A 10,705-nucleotide genomic window follows, 5' to 3' on the forward strand; every position below is an offset into this window, starting at 1 on the left:
TTTTAATTTTTATTTTTAATTTTTTCTTCATTCTTACTTGTTTACTTCTTAATTTTTATTTTTATTTTTAATATTTTCATTCTTTACTTTCATTTTTTCAATGTTTTTAATCATTTTAGATCAGAGGTCGTAATTATTTATTATTTATTTTATGTTAATTTTTTTCTATTTTCTATTTTTTATTTTAATTTTTTTACTTTTTACTTTTTACTTTTTATTTTCTTTTTTTTATTTTTTCATTTCTATTTTTGAAATGTTTTATTATTTTCAGGGGTCAGACTCAGAGGTCGGTGAAACGACAAGACGGCAAATTCCGTACCTTCTGACTTTACTGTATAAAAACTGTAAAAAAATTTAGAAAACTAACATCAACGAAATTATTATGACTATACAAAGTATACTTTCTCACGTGTGCATGTTGGGACGGCCGCAGTCCACGTTTCATCAGCTTGACACGTTATGACAGAATTTCCAACAAGATCGAATCCAGAATAGCACGAGAAGTACATCGCGTCTTGATAGAAATTAGAACCGGTCTGTGCACCGTTTGCAGGAGCTGTCAGAAGTGGACACTCTATACCTGGGGAAGATTGAATAGCAATCTAATAAATAATAAATATACGAATAATTTTGACACCATAAAAAGATAAGCAGTTTTATCAAAGAGATGTCCTATTCCGCAAAGAAAAGAATATATCCTACGTGTGCATGACGGGACGGTTCCATTCCATGTGGTATCAGCTTGGCATACTAAAGCAGTATTTCCAAGACGATCATATCCAGAGTTGCAAGTGAATTGTACCAAGTCTTCGTACGAATTGGACCCAGTCATTCCACCGTTTGAAGGAGCTGCTAACACCGGGCACTGCACACCTAGGTAAGAAAAAAAAGGTTTTTAATGCATCACCCTTGACAGCATAAAGTGTTATGCATTTGACAGAAATTGATGATTACAAAAGAAATACAAAGTCAGCAAAACTATATTTTCTTTATCGTACGTATGCATGTTGGAACGGTTCCGCTCCATGTGGCATCAGCTCGACATGCTAAGGAAGACCTCCCGTCTAGTTCGTATCCAGGAATGCATGTGAAGTGCACCAGGTCTTGATAAAAATTGGATCCAGTCATTGAACCATTTACAGGAGCTGTCAAAAGTGGGCACTCCACCGCTGAAAGAATTAAAAAAAAATACAGAAGCCTCTTTCACAATAAAGGTACTAACGTTTAGAAATTGACAATCTGAATAGATATCAATAGGTTACAATACGAAAAAATCTAAACGTCAAAAATATCTTAGTCATACGTGTGCATGTCGGGACGGATCCACTCCATGTGGCATCAGCTTGGCAAGTTATCGAGAGATTTCCTACAAGGTCGTATCCAGAACTGCAGGTGAAATGTAGCACGTCTTGATAGAAATTAGATCCAATCTTTGCACCGTTTGCAGGAGCTGCCAGTAGCGGGCACTCTTTGCCTATTGCATAAAATAAGAAAATACGTTCAGAACAGTATATTTAACAAAAAGACGTTTGGGTAGCTTGATATGAAATCAAAGACTCAAAAATAAAGCCGAATAAAAGTCGTTTTAGAAAATCGTTGACGTACGTGTGCATATTGGGACGGTTAAATCCCATGTAGCATCAGCTTGGCATGTTAATATAGGATTTCCTACAAGGTCGTATCCAGAATCGCACGTGAACGTTGCCATGTCTTGATAGTAATTTGTTCCAGTCATTGCACCGTTTGTAGGGGCTGACAGCAGCGGGCACTCCTTGACTATAAAATAAAGTAAGTATAGATTTTATACTATTCTTTAGACTAAAAAGGATTGACTTCAAAATAAATGTACAGCTCAAATAAGAAAAATATTCAGTAAGAAAGGTGTCTAGTCATACGTGTGCATGTTGGGACGTTTCCACTCCATGTGGCATCAGCTTGGCAGGTTACTGCAGCATTTCCTACACGATCATAACCTGTATCACACGTGAACTGTGCCACATCTTGGTAAAAATTTGATCCAGTCATTGCACCGTTTGCAGAGGCTGTCAGTAGCGGGCACTGCTTACCTGTTACATGAAGTACGAATGGAAATTCAGATCATTATATAATCTCTTTCAAATTGATAAAGATTCGATATTTATGAATACAATTAATGACTCAAACGAAACACACATACATCCAAAACAAAAATTCGAGTTAGGGAGTCTCTATCATACGTGTGCATGTCGGGACGGTTCCACTCCATGTGGCATCAGCTTGGCAAGTTACTGTGGGATTTCCTACAAGGTCGTATCCAGAACCACACGTGAATTGTACCACGTCTTGATAGAAATTAGATCCTGTCATCGCACCGTTTGCAGGAGCTGTCAGTAGCGGGCACTCCTTTCCTATTTAATAAAGTAAGAATATATGTTCAGGACAGTCTTTTACACAAGAAAGAAAATTGTCTTTAAATGAATTAAAAGACTCGAAAATAAACAACAATAAAAGTCGAATTTTTGTCATACGTTGGCATATTGGGACGTTCCCACTCCATGTGGCATCAGCTTGGCAGGTTAATGAAGAATTTCCTACAAGGTTGTATCCTGAATCGCACGTAAACGTTGCCACGTCTTGATAGAAATTTGACCCAGTCATCGCACCGTTTGCAGGAGCTGTCAGTAGCGGGCACTCCTTGCCTTTTAAATGAAGGAATGATACATTTTTATCAAAGTAATTGGAGAAGAAGGATTGGGTTAGAAAGAAATGCACAAAATTGAGTAACAAAAATATCCATTAAAAGATATGTCTAGTCATACGTGTGCATGTTGGGGCGGCCCCAGTCCATGTGGTATCAGCTTGACAAGTTAATGTGGAACTTCCTACAAGGTCGTATCCAGAATCACACGTGAACGTTACCACGTCTTGATAGAAATTTGTTCCAGTCATTGCACCGTTTGTAGGGGCTGACAGTAGTGGACACTGGTTGCCTATTAAATAAAGTAATAATTATGGACTTTAAAACTTTTCTTTCCACAGATAGAGAGAAAATGATCGATTTGGAAAAACAATGTCTACTCTCAAATGACAAAAATGTCTATAAAATACATATTTAGTCATACGTGCGCATGTTGGGTCGGCCCCACTCCATGTAGCATCAGCTTGGCAAATTATTGTGGAACTTCCTACAAGGTTGTATCCAGAATCACACGTGAACGTTGCCACATCTTCATAGAGATTAGATCCAGTCACTGCGCCGTTAACGGGAGCTGTCAGTAGCGGGCATACCTTCCCTATTGTATCACATAATGGTAACAGTTCAGAACAGTACATTTGACACAAGAAAGGCTTGAACGAATTCAATGACTCAAAGGAAACGCACACACACATGTACGCACACACTAAAAGTAGTGAATCTTTATCGTACGTGTGCAAGTAGGGGCGGTTCCACTCCATGTGGCATCAGCTTGGCAGGTTAATGAAGAACTTCCTACAAGATCGTATCCAGAATCGCACGTGAACGTCAACACATCTTGATAGAAGTTAGCTCCAGCCACTGCACCGTTTGCAGGAGCTGCGAGTAGCGGGCACTCCTTGCCTTTTAGGTAAGAAATTAATACATTTTCATAAAGTATTCGGAGACAAAGGATTGGGTTAGAAAGAAATGCACAAAGTCAAATAACGAAAATATTCAATAAAAGATTTGTCTAGTCATACGTGTGCATGTTGGAACAGCTCCACTCCATGTGGTATCAGCTTGACAAGTTATTGCAGTATTTCCAACAAGGTCGTATCCAGAATCACATGTGAACGTTACCACGTCTTGATAGAAATTTGTTCCAGTCATTGCACCGTTTGCAGGGGCTGTCAGCAGCGGGCACTGGTTGACTATTAAATAAAGTGATAATAATGGATTTTTATACTGTTCGTTTCAAAGATAGAGAGAAAAATGATCGATTTGGAAAAACAATTTAAACTCAAATGACAAAAAATAGCCATTAAAAGACATATCAGGCCATACGTGTGCATGTTGGGGCGGCCGCACTCCATGTGGCATCAGCTTGGCAAGTTAATGAAGGATCTCCGGCAAGGTTGTATCCAGTATCACACGTGAACGTTACCACGTCTTGATAGAAGTTAGATCCAGTCACTGCACCGTTTGTAGGGGCTGTCAGTAGCGGGCACTCCTTCCCTATTGTATGGAATAATGATAACATTTTAGAACAGTATATTTGACAGAAGGAAAACTTGAATGAATTGAGGAACTCAACAAATGAAACACACATACATGTACATGAACACACACACTAAAAGTAGTGAATCTCTATCGTACGTGTGCAAGTAGGGACGGTTCCACTCCATGTGGCATCAGCTTGGCAAGTTATTGTGGGATTTCCTACAAGATCGTAACCTGGATCGCACGTGAATGTCAACACGTCTTGATAGAAGTTAGATCCAGTCATTGCTCCATCTACAGGAGCTGTCAGTAGCGGGCACTCTTTGCCTAATAGATAAGAATAGAATTTTAAATTTTAGAACATTTAATTAAAAATGGTTTTTAAAAAATGTGCAAAATGATACTATAATAATTATTGTCCTACGTGTGCATGTTGGTGCAGCTCCACTCCATGTGGTATCAGCTTGACAAGTTATTGCAGTATTTCCTACAAGATCGTATCCAGAATCACACGTGAACGTTGCCACGTCTTGATAGAAATGTGATCCAGTCATTGCACCGTTTGCTGGGGCTGTCAGCACGGGGCATGCTGCCTCTGTATAACGATATAGAATGCAGTTAGTTATGTTGGATGGTCCTTCGATACCAAAATATTCCTACAGACTACAGTTATGTTGTATGATAACAAGAATAGCATAAGATAACATCAATGTGGGAAGAAAGAATATTTTCTCGTTTTTAATGAATACTGCAAGTCAGCAGTTAGACTATACCACGACTAAACAATTGTATATTCGAAAACGATGCACTTAAAATTGGAACATATTTTGGGAAAATAAAAAAAATGAAATGAAACTTGCTTGCATACTAAAAAATAAGTGCTTATAATATAATATTGATGATGAAATGATAAAATTTATCGTCATTTGCATACCATGTACTTTCATCTTGGCAGCAACTATTTGGCAAGAGGCTGTTTTATTAATCATTTTCGTGGAAAATGCTTACCGTCACATGCCAAGCCGTCAATGTTCAAGTTATAACCGGCTGAACACGAACACACAAAACTGCCGATGCTGTTAGTGCACGTCTGCTCACAACCACCGTTAGCACTAGCGCACTCATCTATGTCTGTTGTATCAAAACAAACGGAACGTAGTTAGAAGCTTAAATATAGGCACTAAAATATACACATTCTCTTATCTGTTTAGAGTTAAAACTTTTGGTCCAACACAAAGAAGTTCTCTCACCTAGATCTTTCGACTAGTCACTCTGGTCTTCCTCAGGTGAGGGAACTTTTTTGTGTTGGACCAAAAGTTTTAACTCTAAACATGTAACTACCAACACAGATGGACTTTCATGACATTCTCTTATCATTGTTATTGCAGCTGTATGTGACTTTTAGGAGTGTTAATGAAGAAATGCTGTCCAAAACAGAGGAAACCTACCGTCACACAACGCCCCATTCAAAGTATAGCCAGGCCCACAACCACAGTTGTAACTCCCGATGGTGTTGGTGCAAGCCTGGGCACACCCGCCATTCGCAGAGGCACATTCATTTACGTCTGTACTCAGAACAGAGAAAAATTGATAATGTGATATTTTAGCCAATAAATATTGCCATCAGTCTTATTACAATGTAAGAATGCAAACTCCTGCTTTCTTTCAGGGAAGTAGTTTTCAGTATTTAAAAAAATTGTTGATTTGGCTGTAAAGGCATTTAGCCAGTGTCACCCAAATAGACGATACCTATTCCAAAGAGCAAGCCCCGTGGACAAAAACAGGGCGTAAAAAATTGAATATATTTACATCATACCGGGTACCTTCTCTTAGTATGACTATATAGTATCTAGTGTTAAAATTTTCACATTAGTTTAATGGCTAAGAAAATAAAGAATTAATTATAAATCATGAAGCTCAGAATAATTATAGAGCTTTATTGATTTGTTATGACATCGAAAAAAAGATTCTGAAGAAATTCTTACCATCACACAGCAGCCCACCGACATTCAGGGTGTAGCCAACCCCACATGAACACACGAAACTCCCCACGTTGTTTGTGCAAGTCTGTGCACAGCCGCCGTTAGCAGAAGCACATTCATTCACGTCTGTGATGGAAGAAAAAACATGAAGTGTCATTAGAGTCTATTCTCAGATTTAATTTTTAGGTATATGTTAAAGACTAAATTGATCAAAAGAAACACTATTAAAGTGATATCATGGTGGGGAAAATTTTTATTACCTTTGCAACCAAAGCAGTTGCCTCTACATTCGAAGAAATATAGAAAATGATTGAAGTATAGAATATATGTTGAGTGTTAGACTTTGAAGTAGCAATGCACAAATAAATAATAATGAAGACTACCGTCGCACAACAGCCCACCGCCATTGAGAATATAGCCAGTCCCACAAGAACAGATGAAACTCCCGATGTTGTTTGTGCAAGTTTGTCCACAGCCACCATTTGCTGAGGCACATTCGTCTATGTCTATATCCAAACGAAGGAAAAAGAAGTGATGCTATGATATATAGTATTAACCGATACATATATACTTAGAAGCGTAGACTATTTGTTTTCTTTTAGACAAGTGTTTATCTGTTCATCAGGTTGGTTGTAAAGACAAAGAGCCAGGGCTACCCATTTAGCCAATGCCTATGAGAACTGGCAAGACTGCGGGCAAAGGCAGCACAGGTCATAAACCCTAATATCTGAAGTATGGTTCAATACCTTCAGTAACATTATATAGTATTTATTGTAAAAGTCAGGGTTAGTGTGTTATACTGGTATTTTTGTGTATTCGGGATAAAACAACAACGACGCAAGGCAAAATGAAAACATGAAATAGCTTTCTTGGTATAACACAGCATGGTGGCTACTTCAAGTCATTCTTATGAGGCCTACCGTGACACGTCCCATCGGGATCCACGGTGTAGCCACCCCCACACGCACAATCAAAACTCCCGACGGTGTTGGAGCAAGCCTGGTCACAGCCACCATTTGCAACTGCGCATTCATTCACATCTATTAAAGAAATAAACAAAAATGTATCATCACAATTAGGTACCGGTAAATAAGAGGGTATAATATCCAATGGAAACATATTATCAAAACGACAACATGGTATATATGCCAATGAGTACCGTCACAGACTACTGGCCCCATTTATTTATAACTACCAATTTTCCCCTATCCCTGCAGGTTTTGATATGTCTTGATTGTCGCAGTTCTTTTCTTTTATTTTCTTCGTATGATAAGTAGATATTATTATTTGTACATTGTGAATTCCTTTTTAAATATTAATAGAAAACACATAATGAAATCATTAAATAGTATTAAAGTATAAAACATGTAATAATATTTAATATTTGTTTACCGTCACATAACAGCCCACCGACATTCAGGGTGTACCCGACTCCACAGGAGCACAGGAAACTCCCGACGTTGTTGGTGCAAGTCTGGGCACATCCGCCGTTTCCAGAACCACACTCGTTCACATCTGTGGTGCAAAGAATTGCGAAGACATATTAGCCGATAAAAGTATTGTTTATTGCCAACCCCACAAAAACACTGGAAACTCCCGATGGTGTTCTTGCAAGTCGGTGCACCTCCGCTATTAGCAGAGGAACATTCTTTTATAGTATAAGTATAGATATAACCTATGAGTATAGATATAACCTATGCAAAACAAAAAACCCAATTGTAGATGTGTGTGTGTGTGTGTTTGTATAGATATAATATAAGTATAGATATAACATATGCAAAACAAAAGAAGCCTACCATCACACAACAGCCCACCGGCATTCAGACTGTAGCCAACCGGACAAGAACAGATGAAACTCCCCACGTTGTTGGTGCAAGTCTGCTCACAGCCGCCGTTAGCAGAAGCGCACTCATCTACGTCTGTGTTCCAAACAAAGAAAACGAATTTGCGAAGACATATTAACCGATAAATGTATCATTTTATTCTATTTTAGACCAGAATTTATTCATATATGTTTTTCGGGGACCGGCTAAAAAAAAACATATAGTAAGGCGTAGGCAAGCAGCCAATGGTCATTACAAAGAGTTACCTACGTGGACAAAGACAGGAATTTGAATTACAGTATATACAGTCCCTTCGGCAAGGCTGAATGTAGTATTTTTTATAGTAATTATAAATAAAGGCTCAATATAGTATTTTTGACGTTTCGGGGTACTGGGTTTTAGGAAGTTAAAAGAAGAATAGTTTTTCTTTGTCTGTAAGTTACAGAATTCGGGATAAATTGTAGAAGTTTGAATACACAAATCATTTCACTGCAATATATGCTCGATATTACATCCAACAATGGCGTTGAAGAAAGGCGAAAAGCTTACCGTCACACAACAGCCCACCGCCATGCAGGGTGTATCCAGCCCCACAAGAGCACTGGAAACTCCCGATGGTATTGGTGCAAGTCTGGGCACAGCCGCCGTTAGCAGAAGCACATTCGTTCACGTCTGTATTGGAAGAAGGAAGCACAGTCTACGATTAGGTTTGGTGTAAAGAAGAACAATATCTAATGGGACATTTGCAACATTGTAGAATAATGCTTATAAATGCACGTACCTTCACAACCAAAGCCTCTGTAATAGAGAATAACAGACAAAAAGGAATGGAGTATAACAATATATGTAAGATATAAAGAAATTCTATGCAGAAACAAGAAAGCTTACCGTTGCACAACAGCCCACCGCTGTGCAGGGTATAGCCAGCCCCACAAGAGCACTGGAAACTCCCGACAGTGTTGGCGCAAGTCTGCGCACATCCACCATTTGCAGAAGCACATTCATCCACGTCTACATAGAAAAAAGTACATCATTAAAACTCCATGACAAGACATTGTTATAATTTAGATACAAATGTTAATGTCATTACGTTTGTTGATTCTATTCGACGTATGACTAAAATAGGCTCAAAACATTGAACACTGACAGATGCAGGGCAATGGCTGATTTTGTGCACCTCGAATTGAAAGAAAGACGTTGCAATCGGTAATGACATCCCGTGTACCTGTGCATGTTGGATTAGATCCACTCCAGGTCCCACTAGACTGACATTGACGCGATGAAGGGCCGTTGAGGGCGTAGCCGCTGTAGCACGTATAGTACACCGAATTCGGATAGAAAAAGGAGCCGGTCAGTTGACCATTTGCTGGCGAACTCAGTGACGGGCATGGTACGCCTGTTTACGGGAATAGAATATTTGTTTTAACTATCACGTTCAAAACTTTATTTACTGTACAGATAGATTCTCGATATTGATAGATCACCAACTTGTCTTGTTTATGCTCATTTTTCTTTTACCGACATTGTAATTATGCATGTATTTTGTCAATGTGTTTTACTCTCGTTTTATGTCTTTGAGTAGAAGGCGTCCACATATGCAATCTGTGATTTTTTGCCTCATACTCCATAAGTATATGTGAATAAATGGTTACATTCTTCAAACTGTTTACCTACATGTATCATTATTGATACCAACACTAGTTACTACATGTAGTACTGTGTCCTTTATTACTTTGTTTAGACTTGAAATAGCTATAGTATACCTGTGCATGTTGGATTATATCCTGTCCAAGTCCCACTAGACTGACATGTACGCGATGAAGGCCCATTTAGGTTGTAGCCGGCGAAGCACGAGTAGAAGACCGAAGATCCAACGGTAAAGGAGCCGCTCAGTTGCCCATTTGACGGCGAAAACAGTGTCGGACAAGATGCGACTATTTGCAGGAGTGGAATTTGTCAAAATAATTATTTTCTTATCAAACTGTTAACCTACATGTCTATTTATTTATCTTATTATTAAAATAACAACAATCTTCTAACCGGTGCAATAGCTCAATTAGTAGAGGGCTCGCTTTGTAACCGGGAGGTCGTGAGTTCAAACTCTGGCCGGGTCATACCAAAGACTTTAAAATGGTACACACTTCTTTCACTGCTTAGCACTCAGCACATATGAGAAAGAGTGAGGGAAGGTCAAACACACAGCACTACCAGCGGACTAGCCCCCTGCTGTAGTGCCTTGCACAACTGTGTGTCGCCCAGGGGCTACAGAAATGGATATGGGCACCACCCTACGCTCTGCATAAGGGCACGGGAGACCTTTCTTTTCTTTCTTTTATTACTGAAACATTTTACCTGTGCATGTTGGATCATATCCAGTCCAGGTCCCAGTGATCTGACATGTACGCGTTGAAGGCCCATTCAGATTGTAGCCGGCGTAGCACGAGTAGAAGACCGTGGACCCATAGGAAAACGAGCCGGTAACTTGACCATTTGTCGGGTTAAACAGCGTGGGACACATTATGGCTGTTAGAAAAAATTGAATTCGAAACATGACTAGTTATTTTTCTACAGCAAAATCTCGAAACAATCGAGTGACTCACCAACATATACCAACATATGTCATCAAGAACATATACCAACATATTATCAAGAATTGGGTTTCCTGATGCGTACGCGTATCGCATCTTTTGTTCCGTTTTAAAATGAATATATAACATATATGTATAGGCTACTACATTGATTGG

At 38.9% G+C, this 10,705-nt stretch overlaps 1 protein-coding gene across 1 annotated transcript in view; it reads right to left on the minus strand.

Moving 5' to 3' along the window:
* Positions 1-10,479, minus strand: part of LOC109467334 — a 32,346-nt gene extending 21,867 nt beyond the window's left edge. Inside the window, exons 1-16 of the mRNA XM_019765280.1 lie at positions 10,365-10,479; positions 9,725-9,895; positions 9,187-9,357; positions 4,581-4,751; positions 4,313-4,483; positions 4,001-4,171; positions 3,697-3,867; positions 3,407-3,577; positions 3,102-3,272; positions 2,799-2,969; positions 2,508-2,678; positions 2,217-2,387; positions 1,896-2,066; positions 1,606-1,776; positions 1,304-1,474; positions 999-1,169 (exon numbers count right to left, since the gene is read on the minus strand). Coding sequence (XP_019620839.1) covers positions 999-1,169; positions 1,304-1,474; positions 1,606-1,776; positions 1,896-2,066; positions 2,217-2,387; positions 2,508-2,678; positions 2,799-2,969; positions 3,102-3,272; positions 3,407-3,577; positions 3,697-3,867; positions 4,001-4,171; positions 4,313-4,483; positions 4,581-4,751; positions 9,187-9,357; positions 9,725-9,895; positions 10,365-10,479 — 2,680 coding nt within the window. The remainder of the gene's footprint in view (positions 1-998; positions 1,170-1,303; positions 1,475-1,605; positions 1,777-1,895; positions 2,067-2,216; positions 2,388-2,507; positions 2,679-2,798; positions 2,970-3,101; positions 3,273-3,406; positions 3,578-3,696; positions 3,868-4,000; positions 4,172-4,312; positions 4,484-4,580; positions 4,752-9,186; positions 9,358-9,724; positions 9,896-10,364) is intronic.
* Between the last annotated feature and the right edge of the window lie 226 nt (positions 10,480-10,705).

Source organism: Branchiostoma belcheri, unplaced genomic scaffold (assembly GCF_001625305.1).
Source record: "Branchiostoma belcheri isolate BF01 breed outbred unplaced genomic scaffold, Haploidv18h27 scaffold18, whole genome shotgun sequence".
NCBI classification, from domain to species: Eukaryota; Metazoa; Chordata; class Leptocardii; order Amphioxiformes; family Branchiostomatidae; genus Branchiostoma; species Branchiostoma belcheri.